This window comes from Spermophilus citellus (genome assembly GCF_964194105.1).
Source record: "Spermophilus citellus genome assembly, chromosome: 9".
Lineage (NCBI taxonomy): Eukaryota > Metazoa > Chordata > Mammalia > Rodentia > Sciuridae > Spermophilus > Spermophilus citellus.
In genome coordinates this window covers 113116538-113135260 of record NC_138191.1, presented here as the reverse complement: position 1 = coordinate 113135260, position 18723 = coordinate 113116538, and the positions used below count along the sequence as shown (strand labels likewise).

Here is an 18723-nt window from a genome sequence, read left to right as displayed (position 1 = left end):
ATCTTAGACTTCTAGCCCCCAGAACTGCAAGAAAATACATTTTTGTTATTTAAGCCACAGACTCTGATGCTTTGCCCTGGCAGCCCTAGAAAACTAAAACATTAAGCATATACCATACCTTTTTAATTGGTAGCCCAGGGCTCTCTTGTTCTACTGCTAGAAATCTGCTTTTTGACTTGTCCTATCTTCCCCAACCTGAGGTCCCTGCTGAAAGCTTTACTGATGCTGGTCTGTTTGGGTTGACCTTGGTCTGTTTGGGTTGACCGTGGCTCTTGGCTGCTAAGGTGACTGATGATTTACTGACCAGAGGTGCTTGTCATAGGGACCTACATGGGGAAAGGTAACCGGTGGGTGGTGTGGAATGAAGGAGGACTGCTGTGTCTGAAGTGACCCAATGTTCTCTGACCCGGGAGAAGACAGGAGAAAGAAGAGACATACAGACAGGATTAGAAGAGAGAGGAGAGGTACCCGATGTGAATCTCAGGACACCAACAGAAGTGGAGAACTGGCCCTGTGGATCAGCAGGGATGGAATTCAGATCTTTTAAGGGTGGCTGCGCACCCTGACACCCAGGTGGTGGTCCCAAGTAGCTCCGAGAGCCATTTGCCCCTTGGCCGCCTCAAGAGCACAGGGCAGAGCGGGCCGGCGGGCGCGTGCCCGACACGTCCTCTGGGCACTGCCCCTCCGGGCGCGCGTCCGTCCCCACCGCAACCCGCCCCCGTCCCCGGCCGGGTTCAGTGGACCCCGCGCCCGGGGCCGCGCACGCCCCCTTGGCCAACCGGGACCCCCGGCCGCGCGCGCCCGTCGCCTCCTCCCCACCCGGCAGGCGCGCGCGCTAGCTCCCGCTCTAGCTCCCGCTCCCGCTGGCAGCGGTGGCGGCGGCGGGGATTGTTTTTGTTGTCGCTGAGGCCGGAAGAGCCGCGGGAGCCGGGTCCCTGTCCCCGGGCCGGGCGCCGCCGCCGCCCCCTGCCCAGCGCCCGCGTCTCCGCGGCGCCCCCCCAGCGCCAATATTCCGGAGATCAAGCGTTACGCGGCGGCGGCGGCGGGGCCCGGAGCGGGAGGCACCGGGGACCGGGGCGAGGCGGCCCCCGCCGCCGCCATGGAGGCGCTGGGACCCGGTGAGGAGCGCGCTCGGGCCGGGGCCGGACCCGGGGCCCGGGACTGGCGGACAGGTGGGCGGGCGGGACTGTCTCTGCCCTGTCGCCCTCACCGGCCCGTGCGTACCCGGGTTCGGGCCTCCAGGCCTCGGGGAAGGGGACCCCTGCCCTTCTGCACAAGGCGGAGAGAGCTAACCCGGGCCGCGAGCGGGCGGGCGAGGGCGGGGACCGCGCCCCAGCCTTGGACTGAATCTTGAGGTCTAGGGGAGGGAGGCCCAGGAAGGTGACCCGTGCCCCCGGAGACAGGGGAGACCTGACCCAATCTCAGGAGAGGATCTGTGCTCCAGGGCTAGTTTGGGCTTCATAAATGACAACCTGAGCCCGGTGCATGCGGAGGCCTGGCCCAGCCCAGGAAGGACCCCCCATCTACTACTAAGGGTGTTCTTGGTTTGGGGCCGCACCCCTGTTTTTCTTTCTATTGGGAGATGGCCCAGATCCCTCAGATGAAGGAGAACTTCCCCAAAACACTTCTCATGACGCCTGAAGGCTAAGGGACAAAATGTCCAACGTGAAGTTTGGCTTCTGTCAGTCTCAGAATGGTGTGGGTTAGCCTTGAGTGACAAGGGAATTTCTAGCCAGTGCACCCCAGTACAGACATCAATAACCCGAGTTCTCTTCTAATGGGTCATGAGAGGTTATGAGGATCAAATAAAGGAGAAAGTGCTTTGGAAACTGTAGCTCCCGGTGGGTAGTGATGGCCTCTGGTTATCTCCCTCACTCAGCCCACCAGAGGGACCATTCCAAGCTGCACTGTGATTGGAGTCTGATGCACCCACCTCAAACCCCCAACAGGTTTCTAATGCGTTGGCTAAGTAGGGCAGGTTTAGGGCCATGGTGGAATTAATTTTAATATTCAAACCTTATCTGCCTAACGACTTAGTTGTAGAATGTTTAATTTTGTTTTTTAGTGCATAGAAAATTAGACTTACCATTGGAGTTTGGAGACTTTGCAAGTTTGTTTACTTAGAACTTGTTTGCATAGCTGAGTGATTAAACCATACCTTAATTTGCTGCTTAAAGTTTAATTTTTTAAAGTCTCTCATAATCGAATTTCATATGCCTATAAAAATAAATTAGTTTGCCACATTCACATTATTTGATAAACTTCAGTATGAGTGTTATGCTAAGTTACTTCACATATGGCCCTCAGCTAAAGGCATGATCAGGACTTCAGAATGTAATAGACCTCTGTTCAAATTCAGTCTAGTAATTTAATAGTTGATGACCCTGGGCAAATTACTTAATTCCTTTGAACTTCCATTTCCTCATCAATAAATGAGGGTAATAATAATTATGTGGTATAAGATTGTTGTGAGAATGAAATGAGATAATGTATGAGAGAAATTTTATTGTAAAGACTAATGCATTAGAAATACTCAACAAGTGTTTCTTCCCTTCCTCCTATGAATAATTTGTAATTGAAACAACTGTTGCATTTATGAGATGATATGGAAAGAGACTATGTAACTGTGTCACAAACTGAGTTTCATGGAAAGGATCAGCCTGGTGTCCTTAGAAATTGCTCAAGAGACATCTTTCCCTACTTGGTTTGATTTCAGCTTTTGCAGGTTTGAAGACTTATCATTCACCCAGGATTGTTAAGGTTGTAGAAAATTCTCACTAACCACAGATCAAACCCAGTGCCTTACACATTTATTTTGGTTCTATTGATTATAACTTATTTTTGCAGTGCTTTTGGAAAGTGCTTTCATAACTATTAGCTGTTTTGATCCTCTGGGAGGTAGAAAAGATGGGTATTTTCCCCATTTTACAGATAAGAAGAGTAAGGATTGGAGAGTATAAATGACTTCATCAATGTCTCAAAGCTGAGTGGTCAAGTGACCACCGGAGTCTGGGACATCTGACTCCTTGTTTAATATTCTTCTCATTTAAGGTTGACCTCATCTATTCTGGGTTAAGTCACATGTTTCCCTTTTGGGGAAATCTTTTACCAAATTTTGGAAATGCCACCAATATAAAATTCAGGAGTTTCAGCACTATCTATAATCTTTTTTTTTTTTTTTAAAGAGAGAGTGAGAGAGGAGAGAGAGAGAGAGAATTTTTAATATTTATTTTTTAGTTCTCGGCGGACACAACATCTTTGTTGGTATGTGGTGCTGAGGATGGAACCCGGGCTGCACGCATGCCAGGCGAGCACGCTACCGCTTGAGCCACATCCCCAGCCCTATAATCTTTTTTAAAAAATATTTTTCTTTACTTGTAGATGGACACAATGACTTTATTTTTATTTATTATTTTTATGTGGTGCTGAGGATCAAACCCAGTGCCTCACACATGCTAGGCAAGCGCTGTCCCACTGAGCTACAACCCCAGCCAACTAGCTCTAATCTTTATGCAAGTGCAATAATAATAGCTAACATTTATTGAGCACTTACTGTTGCAAGGCACTATGGTAAGCCTTTTATATACATCATTTCATAGAATCATCACTCTAGCCTTATGAAACAGATGATATTATCACACACTCCTACCTTATAGATGGGAAACTGAGGTGCAAGAAAACCAAAAACTGGCCCCAAGTCATGAGGTTAGGAAGTGGTAAAACCAGAACTGACACCCAGGTAGTTTGGTTCCAGAGCCTTTAGCCACTGTATTTTACTGCTTCACTAAGTAAGTAGACAGTTTACCAATTTCAAAAAAATCAGATGTGGAATAAAGATTTTAGCTGGGTGAGGTGGCCCACACCCATAATCCTAGTGACATGGGAGGCTGAGGCAGGAAGATCACAAGTTCAAAGTCAGCATCAGTAATTTAGAAAGACCCTGTCTCAAAAAATAGAAAGGGCTGGGGATGTGGCTCAGTGGTTAAGTGCCCCTGGGTTCAATCCTCAGTACCTCCTCCCCCAAGTGTTCCAAGTTTATTAAATATTAATTTATTAATTATTCCAAGCTTATTAAAAAATGATCACTCTGTACATTTTCTTATTAAAAAAAAAAAAACAGGGGCTGGAATTGTGGCTCAGAGGTAGCTTGCTAACCTAGCACATGCAAGGCCTTGGATTTGATCCTCAGCACCACATAAACAAATAAATTAATTAATTAACTAGTAATAATAATAATAATTAATAAATAATATATAAACTAATTAAAGCCACTGTGTCCAACTGCAACTAAAAAATTTTTTAAAGAAAGAAAAATTAGTATGTGTGTATATATATACATATATATGTATACACATATATACACATATATATGTGTGTGTGTGTGTGTATATATATATATATATATATATATTTTTTTTTTTTTTTTTTTGGTGCTAGGGATTGAACCCAGGGCCTTCTGTGTCCTAGGCAGATACTGTCCTAAGCTACACTCTGACCCTCTACTTTTTTTTTCAAGTTTTAGATAGACACAATACCTTCATTTTATTTATTTATTTATTTATTTTTATGTGGTGCTGAAGATCAAACCCAGTGCCTCACACTGGGCAAGCGCTCTACCATTGAGATATAATGCCAGCCCCGAGCCTTCTGCTTCTTAATTCCTTTTCTTTAAATCCCTCTGCCTCTGTTCCTTAGACATAAGGCACTTCAGTGAAGTATCCAGAGGATTGTGTAGAACACTGGAGGGAAAATGTACTGATTGGGAGTTAGGAGACCTAGATTCTAGTCATTATTTAAAATCAAAGTCATAGGCAAGGTACTTGGTGTAAGTTTCTTTTTCCAAATTTTTACTATAAAGCTGGATTTCTTCTAATTTGTTATAATGATTGCTTAAATGTGTCTTGGAAAATTCAGCGATGGTTTATCTGATTTAATTGGGTTGATTCAGTGTGCCTGTTGCTTCTGACATTATTTATTGTTTACTTCTTGCCTTGTTTACAGTTATCTTATCACACCCAAATAGATCCCCTTCTACACTAAAAGTGGAACAACTTTAAGCAATAATGCTTTTGAGGGCTGGGGTTATGGCTCAGTGGTAGAGTGCTTGCCTAGCATGTGTGAGGTACTGGGTTCGATTCTCGGCACCACATAAAAATAAATATCCAACAACCATTAATAAAATTTAAAAATGCTTTTGATATAAATTATGTGCTTTTGCTTTATTGAAAAAATAATTCATGAATGTTAGGGATGAGTTTTCTGTTTAGTTTCTATCTGGGTTTATTGACATTGTTCAGTTTAACATTTATTGAGTTCTTATAACATGCTAAATGTTGAATTAGATGTTGAAGAGATTGTGAACTGCAGATCTGTTTCTTCTAAGAATTTACAGACTAGAGGAGGAGACAGGGTAATTTAAGAAGTGGTTTCTTATGCTTGTGCTAAGTGCTACCCTGTACAGAGAAGCGTGGGAATATAGAGGATGGAGCCTCTAGTCTGGAGTGATCAAGAAACACTTTCTGAGGAGGTTGCCCCTGAACTGGGAGTGTTTGTTTTGTTTTGTTGGTACTGGGGTGTGAACTCAGGGGTACTCTAGCATTGAGTCACATCCTCAGCCCTTTTTATTTTGAGACAGGGTCTTGTTGGGTTGATTAGGGCCTCGATAAATTGCTTTCGATCCTCCTGCCTCAGCCTCCCAAATAGATGGGATTACAGATATGAACCGCCATACCCAGAACCTGAACTGAGTTTTGAAGAACAAGTAGAATTTAGGAGAAAAATGAACAATGGGTATAACAGGTGAAAAAATTTTAGTGGTTTATTAATATATGGTGATCAACCATTACATATTTCATTAAAATATTTGCTCTAATTATCCTAAGAGATGTTGCATCAGAACAGCTTATCCTGCCAAAGCTTTCTCTCCTCACTGAATTCTTTGTTCTTAGTGAAATGCCATTGCAGAAAAATTTGGATCTTTCCATTGTCACCATAACCCACTTTGCTTCACACCTATTCAGAGCAGAAAAGATGCTCAATTTTAAGGCCTGTGTTCATTTGATATTCTCATCGAAGGAAGTAAGGGTTTATCTAGACAAATATTTCCCAGATTGTAACACAAAATCCTTTCCTGATGAAAAGTTGTAGATGTTCAGTTGAGAGAGAGGAGAGGGGAGAAAGAGAGGAGAGAGGAATTCTGTGGAGATGGGGTGATAATAAGCATACTAAATAATCATCTTCTATGTAAACCAAGAACAAACATTATAAGCATGTTACTTCAATATTTAGAAGTAAATACCAGTAGACAGCAAAAATGGTTTAAAAGTTGAGTTTTTTTTCCCCATACCAGGGATTGTACACAGGGGTGCCTAACCACTGAGTCACTTCACCAACTCTTTTTAATTTTTTTATTTTGAGACAGGGTCATGCTAAGTTGCATAGAGCCTCACTAAGTTGCTGAGGCTCTTAAACGTGCAGTCCTTCTACCTCAGTCTCTGGAGACTCTGGGATTACAGGCATGTGCCACCACACCTAGCTATCTAATTTTGATGACTCCTATATTCAAAATAATAGCAATATGGCAAAATATTTAGAAATATGGAGACCCTTAGGTGAACAAACACCCTAAACTCTATATCAGAGATGTTCAGTGAATAGTAAGATACTGGTAATTACAACTATCATGATGATGATGAGGAGGAATATTCTCCTTCTTAACCAAATAGCACAAATATCTTTCTGTCTCTTTAGGACCTCCAACTAGCCTCTTTCAGCCACCTCGTCGTCCGGGCCTTGGAACTGTTGGAAAACCAATTCGACTGTTAGCTAATCATTTTCAGGTTCAGATCCCTAAAATAGATGTGTATCACTATGATGTGGATATTAAACCAGAAAAACGGCCTCGTAGAGTCAACAGGTAAGGATTAGAAAGAGTATATGTTCTTCATATATATAAGTGCATATGATTTGTTTATTATGTATCATATTGCTATCTGAATTCTTTCAACAGATATGCTTTGTTTGTAATCCAAGATGGTAAATTTCTTAGGTAGTTATCCTCCTTGGTTCTAACAAAGTGCTGCATATTTCATTAGCCAATCATTGAATGAAAAAAGATAGCTCTTTCTTTAACCAAGGGTAGCAGAAATTTTATTTACATTTTTTTTTTTTCTGTACTGAGGATTGAACCCAAAGATGCTACCACTGGGCCCTTTTTAATTTTTATTGAGACAGGATCTCACAAAGTTGCCTAGGCTGGCCTTTAACTTGTAATTCTCCTGCCTCAGCTTCCCAAATCATTGGAATTATAAGCGTGCAGCATCGTGCGTGGCTTATTTTATCTTTTTATTTTGAGATGGTTCTTGCTAAGTGTCTTAAACTGGCCTCAAATTTATATTACTCCTACTTTAGAACAACAAATGTCTTTGGGATTATGAATGTGTGCCACTCTGCTTGACCTAGCTGAAATTTGTAAAAAATAGATGAAGACATTCATGTCTATGGAAAATAGAAGTATCTGGAAATTCAAATTTTATTTTTAAGTGTTTTACTGGACATGAGAAGTATTAAGTGAAAGACAGATTATCTTGTAGCACTGAAAAAAAGTAAGCTTACAGAGATATCTGTTTCTTGCATTATCCAAGAGGGGGTCTGATTAGGTGATATAAGTTTTATTGTTGGTATCAGGAATTTACCAGATATGAATATATACCCTGTAGCAAAAATTAATCTATATCCACTTTACTTTTCTTTATTTCCATGTAGTGATATTTAATCAGTCTTTGATTTTTTGAGTCTTGCTTTTCTAAGAATGCTTTTGCTGTCAAGTGAAATATTTTGTGCTGCTTAACTTTTTTTCTCATTATAGATTAATCATGTGGCTTTCTGGTACAGTTCAGTGTTATGTAAGACCATAATTATTCAACTATGGTACAGCTGAGATCAATGGTAATAGAAGTGATGACAATGACTAACTTTGGTCCGTTCAACAAATATTGTCAGGAGTGCTTACTCTGTACCAGATGTTTTTCTGTGCTGTGGGAATACAATATGAATAAAATAGGCACAGGCTTGGGATGAAGCTCAGTGGTACAGTACTTGCCTAGCATGTTCAAGTCCCTGGGTCCGATCCCCAGCACTGCAAAACAGATGAACAACAACCACAAAGGCAAAAGTTTTTATTCTTGCCTTTTGACCAGAGCTGCAATGTTCCAGTAATTTGATAAAGTGATGAACACAGAGGGAAAGAAGAGAGGTACCTGCTGTATGTTCTCTAGGCCTTTTAGAAAACATGGTATCATTCCATTGGTCATATACATGTGAATCTATAGAAAAGGTGTTGCTATAAACATCAAGGGAATGGATCCTGTTCAAAAAGGAATGCCCCAAAGTGTTTCCATGGTAAAACTGGAAGAGTCTCTGGTGTTGGCCAGCATGCTCTTGGCATTGTTGTAAACAAATGCGTTAAGAGCAAACTTCCTGCCAAGAGAACAAATGTGCATATTGAGCATATTAAGCACTCTCTCTGTAAGCTGAAAATAGCCTCATGAAACGTGCAAAGGAAAATGATCACAAAAGGAAGGAAGCCAAAGAGAAGACCTGGGTTCAGCTGAAGTGCCACCTGCTCTGCCCAGAGATGCAAACTTTGTGAGAGCCCGTCTAAGCTGCTGTAACTTATGCCCTAGGAATTCATGGCATAAAAGGTGTAGAGAAAAGTAAAAGACCCTGAATCGGTTAAAAAAAAAAAATCATACCCTTGAAGAGTTTCTATTCAGTTTCTCTTCTGATTGGGAAGAGCAAAAGTAGATAAATAAGATGTGATAAAAAAAATAAAGCAGAGAGGAAGGATAGAAAGATAGGAATAAGGTTGGGGGGAGCCACTGAGATGTATTCATATGTGTGTGTATAAATATGCTAGGAGGTAAGATTAGAGAAACTCTAGAAATCTAGAAAGCTCCTTTTCATGCATTCTCTTTTTTTAAATATTATTTTTAGTGATGAACACCAACATCTTTATTTACTTATTTTTATTTGGTGCTGAGGATTGAACCCAGTGCCTCACACATGCAAGGCAAATATTCCACTGAGCCACAACCCCAGCCTTCATGCATTCTTGTAGGCCATACTCTACCACTGAGCTGCACCCCAGCCTAAATTTTTTTTTTCTTTTTTGAAGCACTGGGGATTGAACCCAGGAATAGTCTACCTTTGTGCTATATCCCCAGCTATTTTTTGGGGGGGTATGGGGGATAAACAGGGATTGAACTCAGGGACGCTTGACTACTGAGCCACCTTCCCAGCCCTATTTTCTTTTCTTTTTTTTTTAGTATTTATTTTTTAGGTATAGATGGACACAACATAATGTGTTTATTTTTATGTGGTGCTGAGAATTGAACCTGGGTCCCGCCCGTGCTAGGGGAGTGCTCTACCACTGTGCCACAATCCCAGTCCCCTATTTTCAATTTTATTTAGAGACAGGGTCTCACCGAGCAAAAGCACCTTGCGTTTGCTGAGGTTGGCTTTGAACTCGAGATCCTCCTGCCTCCCAGCCTCCCGAGCCACTGGGATTACAGGCATGCACCACCTTATTTTTTGAGATGGGGTCTTGCCAGTTTCCCAGGCTCTTTGATATGTGATCCTCCTGCCTCAGCCTCCCAAGTCCCTAGAATTCTGGTGTGTGCCAGGGCACCTGGCCTGAGTTTGGTTGTTCTTAAAAGTTGTTTGTCTCAGGAGAGGATTTGGGAAAGAGGAGTTTGAGAGGATGCCAGAAATGTTGTGCTCTTTTTCCTTTTATTTTCCCCTTGTGTTATCATCTTACAGTTACCTTTGTTCATTTGTTGCTACCTTTCTTTAGATAACTAATTTTTAAAAGTTATTTGAATCAGTAGAGACTGACTCTTACATTTTCCAAGTAGTATTAACTGAATTTAGATGATGAAGGTACAGTGATACTTCCCTTACTGTTCACCATTTCACAAAGCTAACTACCACTGTCTCCATTACTGTTAAGGGAGGTAGTAGATACAATGGTGAGACACTTCAAGATGCAGATATTTGGTGATCGGCAGCCTGGCTATGATGGCAAAAGAAACATGTACACAGCACATCCACTGCCAATTGGACGGGATAGGGTAAGTGTTAACAGCAAGAAACACTTAGGTCAAGTAGTAGTAATTACATATGGCAAAAATGTTTTTTTTTTTCATAGTAATGATACATGTGATATTCTGTCCATATTCAGTTGTCTCTTGAAGATGAGATGAGCATTAGAATTTAGGTTGAAGCCAGGTGCAGTGGTACATACCTACAATCCCAGCTATTTAGGAGGCTGAGGCAGGAGGATTGCAAGTTCAAGACCAGCCTCAGCAATTTAATGAGATCCTGTATCAAAAAATAAAGTAAGGGGCTGGGGTTGGGGTTCAGCAGTAGAACACTTGCCTTGCACGTGTGAGGCACTGGGTTTGATCCTCAGCACCATATAAAAATAAACAAAATAAATGTATTGTGTCCATCTATAACTTAAAATAAATAAATAAATAAATAAAGGGCTGGGGTTGTGGCTCAGTGGTAGAGTGCTTACCTAGCATATGTGAGGCACTGGATGGATGCTCAGCACTGCAAATAAATAAATAAATAAATAAATAAATAAATAAAATAAAGGTCCAGGGCTGGGTTGTAGCTCAGTGGTAGAGTGCTTGCCTTGCACGCATGAGGTGCTGGGTTCAATCCTCAGTACCACATAAAAAAATAAATAAATGAAAATAAAGATATTGTGTCCATCTACAACTAAAAAAAAAAAGTAAAGGTCCATCAACAACTAAAAATATATATATTAAAAGATGAATAAATAAAGTAAAAATTAGCTGGAGATATAATTTAGTGGTAGAATGTTTCTGGGTTCAATCTACAGAATAATTAATAATTAATAATTAATAATATTAATTAATTATTATTATTAATTGATTTTGTCATCTCATCTTTTTTTCCTAATATCTTTATTTTGTTTGTTTATTTTTATGTGATGCTGAGGATTGAACCCAGTGCCTCACATGTGTGAGGCAAGCGCTTTGCCACTGAGCCCCAACCCCAGCCCTGTCATCTCTTCTTTACTTATATCTTATTTAAAATTTCTCATATTAATAATGTACTTTAAAGAAATACTATCTAGATCTGAACAGTGGAGTTTTTATAATTCTCACTTGTGAAAATACATTCATAATACCATAGTACTTTTTTAAACACTTATTTTTTATTTTTTTTTTTAAAGATAGAGTGAGAGAGGAGAGAGAGAGAGAATTTTTTAATTTTTATTTTTTAGGGTTTTTTTGGCGGACACAACATCTTTGTTTGTATGTGGTACTGAGGATCGAACCCGGGCCACATGCATGCCAGGCGAGCGTGCTACCGCTTGAGCCACATCCCCAGCCCAAACACTTATTTTTTAAAATTAAAACAGTAATATGTGAATATATGCTCATTATAGCTTATCTAGACAGTCTAGAAATGTTGTGGCTTCTTGCCTCTTCCTCCTATTTGCACCTCTGCATTCCATTTTCCTTTTTAAAGGATATTGCTATAATAATTTGGCATATATCTTTTAAAATATTTTATATGTATTAATTATTCATGCATATTTATAGATATGCTTTTTCCACATATATTTTGTGATTTGTTTTTCCATTCAGCAATATGCCTAGGAGGTCTTTTCATTTATATGCATTTAGATCTATCTTATTTTTTTTCAACTTCAATTATTTTATTATGGCAAAATATATATAACATAAAATATATCATCTTAGTCATTTTTAAGTGTACAATTCACCATCATTTAGTGCATTCACCCTGTTGCACAGTCATCACCACCACCCATCTCCAGAACTTTTTTTTATCATCTCAAACAGAAACTCATCAAATGGTAACTCCTCATACCTAACTGCCCCCAGTCCCTGGTAACCACTATTTTACTGTTTCTCTATGAATTTGAGTATTCTAGGTACCTCATATAAGTGGAATTACATAGTATTTGTCTTTTTGTGTCTGACTTTTGTTGTTGGTGGTGGTGGTATTAGAGTTTGAACCCAGGGACACTTCACAACTGAGCCACATCCCCAGTCCTTTTAATTTAATTTTATTTTTTATTTTGAAACAGGGTCTCTCTAAGTTGCTTAGGGCCTTACTAAATTGCTGAGGCTGGCCTCGCTCTTGTAATCTTCCTGCCTCAGCCTCCCTAGTTACTGGGATTGTGGTGACGCATGGCTCTGTCTGGCTTATTTCACTTAGTGTAATGTTTTTAAACTTCATCCATATTGTAGTATCTACTTATTTTTAACTATTGTACAGTAATCCACATTAAATTATTGATGGATACTTACATTGTTTCCAATGTTTTATAATTACAGAAAATATTAAAATGAAGACATTTATGCATAAGTCATTATTAAATATTCTTGAAATCTTTCCCACAGACTTTGTAAACATGTATGTTTGTACATATGTATTTTTTCTCCTAGGTTGATATGGAAGTGACCCTCCCAGGTGAGGGTAAAGACCAAACCTTCAAAGTGTCTGTTCAATGGGTGTCTGTTGTAAGCCTTCAGTTGCTTTTAGAAGCTTTAGCTGGGCACTTGAATGAAGTCCCAGATGACTCAGTACAAGCACTTGATGTTATCACAAGACATCTTCCCTCTATGAGGTCAGTACCTTGGTTTGGATTCTTTTCCGTAGACGTTCAGACTTTTTGGTAGGTTACATTTAACCACTGAAAAGTTCTGTATAAGTCATAATTCAAACTTAATTTCAGCTCACAAAGTTCAGAGTGAAATGAAAAATCTTTCAAGGTTTTTTTTAATTTTTTTTTTTAGTTGTTGATAGACATTTATTTTATTTATTTATTTTTATGTGGTGCTGAGGATCGAATCCAGGGCCTCACACATGCTAGGCAAGCGCTCTACCACTGAGCCACAACCCCAGCCCCTTTCAAGTTTTTGTTATGAAACATGCACTCTTATTTCTCCAGGTATACTCCGGTGGGTCGTTCCTTCTTCTCACCTCCTGAAGGTTACTACCACCCTCTGGGAGGGGGCAGAGAGGTTTGGTTTGGTTTCCATCAGTCTGTAAGACCTGCTATGTGGAACATGATGCTCAACATTGATGGTAGGATGGAACTCTCTTTATTCATTAACTTTTTGGCTGTTTTTTGTTTGCTTGTTTGTTTTTTGGCCCTTCCCTTCCCCCTAAAGCTAAACATCTTTCCTCTCTGTTAGTATCTGCAACTGCTTTCTACAGGGCTCAGCCTATTATTGAGTTCATGTGTGAGGTTTTAGACATTCAGAACATCAATGAACAGACCAAACCTCTAACAGACTCCCAGCGTGTCAAGTTTACCAAAGAAATCAGAGGTAGGTGTTTCCATTAATATAGTCTTGGTGAGGCAACTATGTATGGTGTAAGTGGCCTTGGCTTTGAAGTCAGAAAAGGTTGGGCTTCCATCCCAGCCTAGTTAGTTGGGCAAGTTCCTTAACCACCTACCTAATAATTTAAATAAACTAACACTGTGAGTCTTGGTTTATTTAAATTATTCATCTCAAGGAACAGGCAATAATATATGTCTGCAGAGTTGTGAGAATTAAATGCAATTAGGTTTACAAAGTTTCCTGGTACAATAGCTGTCATGTGTCAGTCTCTCAATAAAATTATCCTTACCTACTTAAAAACTTTACCAGCTACATGCAGTGGCACACATCTGTAATCCCAGTAGCTTGGGAGGCTGAGGCAGGAGGATCACAAGTTCAAAGTCAGCCTCAGCAACTTAGCGAGACCCTGTCTCAACATAAAACATAGAAAAAGGGGCTGGGGATTGGTTCGGTGGTTAAGCACTCCTGGGTTCAATCCCTGCCCCCTCCAAAAAAAAAAAAAACTTTACCTTTTAATAAAATAATGCAAGTTTATTTATTATCCTTTTGGAATTTCTTTTCTTCTTCACTTATAGTTAGCTATATTCTCTCACTATAGTATAAATTTCATGAGGGTTGTCTCCAGAGCTGAGAATAAATTTCAGAACGTAGTTAATACTTATTAAATATTTACTGAATGAATTAACAGAGTATGTTAAACATCTTAGATCATCTGAGTTCTAATTTATTATGCTTAGTTGAGGGGTTTTGCCTGTTAATGATTTTTATTTCTATTTATTTATTTGGTACCAGAGGTTCCTCAGCCTTTTTATTTTGTGAATTCCTGAGGGTCTTGCTAAATTGCCAAGGCTGGCCTCAAACCTGTGATCCTCCTATCTCAGCCTCTTGAGTCTGTGGGATTACAGGTGTGCACCACCTGGCCAGGTAATGTCATGATTTTTTTAAAAAAACAATGTTCAACAAGTTCCAGGCCAGCCACTGCAATTTAGCAAGTCCTTGTTTCAAAATAGAAATTGAAAATGTCTTGGGGCTGGGGATGTGGCTCAAGCGGTAGCGCGCTTGCCTGGCATGCGTGCGGCCCGGGTTCGATCCTCAGCACCACATACCAACAAAGATGTTGTGTCCACCGAAAACTAAAAAATAAATATTTAAAAAAATTCTCTCTCTCTCTCTCTCTCTCTCTCTCTCTCTCTCTCTCTCTCTCTCTCTCTCTCTCTCTCACTCTCTCTTTAAAAAAAAAAAACGTCTGGAGATGTGACTCAGTAATAAAAACAAAACAAAACAAAAATGCTCCTGGGTTTGATTCCTAGTATGGCAAAAAAATAAAACGAAACAACACTTGAATCAGTTTTTGTAATGTTTTGGCTTTTTTTTTTTTTAACTTTAGGTCTCAAAGTTGAAGTGACTCACTGTGGACAGATGAAACGAAAATATCGAGTTTGTAATGTGACTAGACGACCAGCCAGTCATCAAACGTATGTTAATCACATCTAAAATGACATAACATTTTTGGTAACAAAGGAAGCTACTAAAATTATTTGTGAAAACTGTAGTATAATTTTTTTAAATATATTTTTTTATTTGTAGATGGACACAATACCTTTATTTTATGTTTATTTTTATGTGGAGCCAGGGATCCAACCCAGTGCCTCACATATGCTAGGCAAGCACTCTATCACTGAGCCACATGTAGTATAATTTTCAAGATTACCAGAATCTTTATTTTAATACCAAAGCTTTAAAAAATGTTTGAAATATTTTTCATGGAGATATTTGTTTCTTTTTCTTTTCTTTTGAGTTGGATCTTGCTTTTTTTGCCCAGGCTGGTCTAGAACACTTGGGCTCAATCACTTCTCCAGCCTTAGCCTCCTAAGTAGCTGGGACTACATTTATCTGCTGTTACACCCACCTTGGACAGATTTTTATGAAACATATTTCCTGCCTTCAATTCCATTTACCTTTTAAAATTAGCATGTTAAACATAGGTCAACTTGTATTTAACAATGCAGAGCCATATTATCAGCATCGTTTATCATACTATTGTAGTTCTCAATACAGGGCCTGCAAGTTCTGTTGAAACCTAGAAGTCATATAACCCTGTCATGGGAAGACATATTGCTTTGTAATTTTTTTGTTGTTGTTGGGAGGGGGGTGCCAGGGACTGAACTCAGGGGCCGGGGATTGAACTCTTTCTGAGGGGCAGCAGGGTTGTGGCTCAGCAGTAGAGAGCTCACCTAGCACGTGTGAGGCCCTGGGTTCAATCTTCAGCACTACATAAAAATAAATAAATAGAATAAAGATATTGTGTCTATCGAAAACTAAAAAAACAAATATAAAAAAATTCTTTCAATTTTTGAATTAAATTTTTTTGTAATCATAGTTTTAACAAACAGATCATTTCAATTGAATTCTTTTCTTGTGGTTCACGACTAAAGACTAAAGAGACAACTGAAAATACTCAAAGATTGATCTTGTTTGTTTGTTTTGGGCTGGGGGTTTGGTGATGCAAAGGATTAAACCCTTGTGCAAGGGCCTTGTGCAAGCTTAGCACGTGCTCTGTCACTAAACCACACCTGCTGCTCCGATCTTTGTTTTTTAAGTGACTGATCAAGGTAGGAAAATGTTAGTAGGCTCTATTTGTTTACTTATTTAGGAAAATTTGAATTTCTAAAATTCTCTCCTATAGTTTTCCTTTGCAGCTAGAAAATGGTCAAGCGATGGAATGTACAGTAGCTCAATATTTTAAGCAAAAGTATAGTCTACAGCTGAAATATCCCCATCTTCCCTGTCTCCAAGTGGGACAAGAACAAAAGCATACATACTTGCCACTTGAGGTAAGCTAAACTACATTTTGTTTTGCCAATCTGCCAATCTCTTGTGTTATTATTATTATTGTTGTTATTATTATTAAAGATACCACTCTAAAGTGGTGGTAGGATTTAATATTTCTGAAGTATTTTGGGTAGACAACTTCACTGTCTCACAGTTTTTATTTTTCTAGAAATGGAGGATATAGGATAATTTGGCAAAAGCTTACAATGAAGAAACCCATTACTGCACAGACTAATTTCTCTTTGCCTCTTGGCAGGTCTGTAACATAGTGGCAGGACAGCGATGTATAAAGAAACTCACAGACAATCAGACTTCCACGATGATCAAAGCCACAGCAAGATCTGCTCCTGACAGACAGGAAGAGATCAGTAGACTGGTCAGTAAGGCCTGGTCTTCAAGATGAGCCAGCTCTAAGATGAAAAAACAAAAAAAACTAGAAGATTCCTGATGGGACACAGTTGCTCTGGTTTTTATATATGCAAACTTTCTGGGTTTTTGTTGTTGTTGTTGTTGTTGTTGTTGTTTTTTAGGTGAAGAGTAACAGTATGGTGGGTGGACCTGATCCTTACCTGAAAGAATTTGGGATTGTTGTGCACAATGAAATGACAGAGCTCACAGGCAGGGTGCTTCCAGCACCAATGCTGCAATATGGAGGACGGGTAAGCTTTAAAAAAAAAAAAAAAATAGGGGCTGGGGATGTGGCTCAAGCGGTAGCGCGCTCGCCTGGCATGCGTGCGGCCCAGGTTCGATCCTCAGCACCACATACCAACAAAGATGTTGTGTCCGCCGAAAACTAAAAAATAAGTATTAAAAATTCTCTCTCTCTCTCTCCTCTCTCACTCTCTCTTTAAAAAAAAAAAAAGAAGAAAAAAAAAAAAAGAAAAAAAAATCCCAGCAAGCTTCTGCCACGCCGGTCAAAAGAAGATTATAATCCAGAATTTTTCTACTTCACCACATTGAATTTACCCATAGTTGTGCTTATTATTGCTTTTTGTCTTCTGGCTTATGCCAGATAGAATTTTGTTTATTCCCTCCTCAACATTAAAATGGCCTTAGATTGTAATGTCTTTCTCTTTTCTTTTGTTTCTTTTTTTTTTTTTTTTTTTTAAGAATAAAACAGTAGCCACACCCAACCAGGGTGTCTGGGACATGCGAGGAAAGCAGTTTTATGCTGGCATTGAAATTAAAGTTTGGGCAGTTGCTTGTTTTGCGCCTCAGAAACAATGTAGGGAAGATTTACTAAAGTGAGTATCTTCGTATTTTCAGCCTAGTAGTATCCCTTCCAGATATGAAAGTACCATCCTTATGTGAATGTGCTATGTACACTGGCACTAAATCCCTGACTCCTGTAGTGATACCCTCTGGCTCTGTGGAAAAGACCTTGTGTTATAGTAAATTGCAAACGTGGGAATTACATTAAGAACCCAACTCAGTTTCTATATATTTAGAACAGAACTTTGTAAGTGACGATGCTAAAGCAACGCTACTTGGAGAATTCTTAGTTCAGATTCCTTTCCTGCTGATTTTATCTTTCAGCTAAGATAAAAATTCACTTATTTTTAGCCATTATTATTTACTAGTGTAGCCGGGTGTGGTGGTGCACGCCTGTAATCCCAGCGACTCGGGAGGCAGAGGCAGGAGGATCGCAAATTCAAAGCCAGCCTTAGCAATGGCAAGGCGCTAAACAACTCAGCGAGACCCTGTCTCCAATAAAATACAAAATAGGGCTGGGGATGTGGCTCAGTAGTTGAGTGCCCCTAAATTCAATCCCTGGAACTCAAATAATGATGATGATGATGATGATGATGATGATGATGATGATGATAATAATACTTTACTAGTGATCCTGTTTGATGGCAAGGTCACTAGCTGGAAGTATTGGCTCACATCTTACAGATGCATCTATCTACATAAAGGAAGTTAAGGAAAAGGTGAAAAAGTCAAGTGAGCTGAGATGAAAGAAAGGAATCCTACAAAATATTGGCAAAGAAATTATTGTAAAAGCTTTATACATAGATTGAAATAACATCTTAAATTTGAAATTTAAAACTTAAAAGTGAATTTCAATTTTAAGTGATCTCTTTTGATACTATTATTGAAACAGATCTTTTACAAGTTTGATGGTAATCCTAAATACACTGGTTTTGTAATAGCAAGTTTCTGTGTTCTCAGTTGAGTACAAGCTTACCCAACTCTTCTTGTATGCCTTACCAAAATGTTTGTTACCTGAAATTTTGATCCTCTTTTCTTCTGAATAGAATGACTAATTTCAATATTTTAAAAAATCTTTGAACAGGAGTTTTATTCTAGTCTTGGGGCCCAGCTGAGCCATAATCATTGAAAATTTCAAAATGATGGAGCTGGCAGTTTAGCTTAGTAGTAGAGCATTTGTTTAGCATGTGCAAGGTTCAATTCCTGGGTTCAATGCTTGGGTTCAATCCCTGGCACTGGAAAAAAATCAAAACGATAATCTGATGAT

General features: G+C 39.5%; 1 protein-coding gene across 2 annotated transcripts in view; it reads left to right on the top strand.

The window, feature by feature from the left end:
• Positions 1-703: 703 nt before the first annotated feature.
• Positions 704-18723, top strand: part of LOC308655855 (protein argonaute-4) — a 39393-nt gene continuing 21373 nt past the window's right edge. Inside the window, exons 1-11 of one of the 2 annotated variants that reach the window (XM_081306195.1) lie at positions 704-1172; positions 6751-6916; positions 10010-10130; positions 12510-12691; positions 13016-13152; positions 13263-13397; positions 14800-14887; positions 16099-16246; positions 16501-16620; positions 16775-16903; positions 17355-17488. In XM_081306195.1, coding sequence (XP_081162321.1) covers positions 1100-1172; positions 6751-6916; positions 10010-10130; positions 12510-12691; positions 13016-13152; positions 13263-13397; positions 14800-14887; positions 16099-16246; positions 16501-16620; positions 16775-16903; positions 17355-17488 — 1433 coding nt within the window. In that variant the 5' untranslated portion in view covers positions 704-1099. The remainder of the gene's footprint in view (positions 1173-6750; positions 6917-10009; positions 10131-12509; positions 12692-13015; positions 13153-13262; positions 13398-14799; positions 14888-16098; positions 16247-16500; positions 16621-16774; positions 16904-17354; positions 17489-18723) is intronic. The other variant, XM_081306196.1, reaches the window with a different exon arrangement.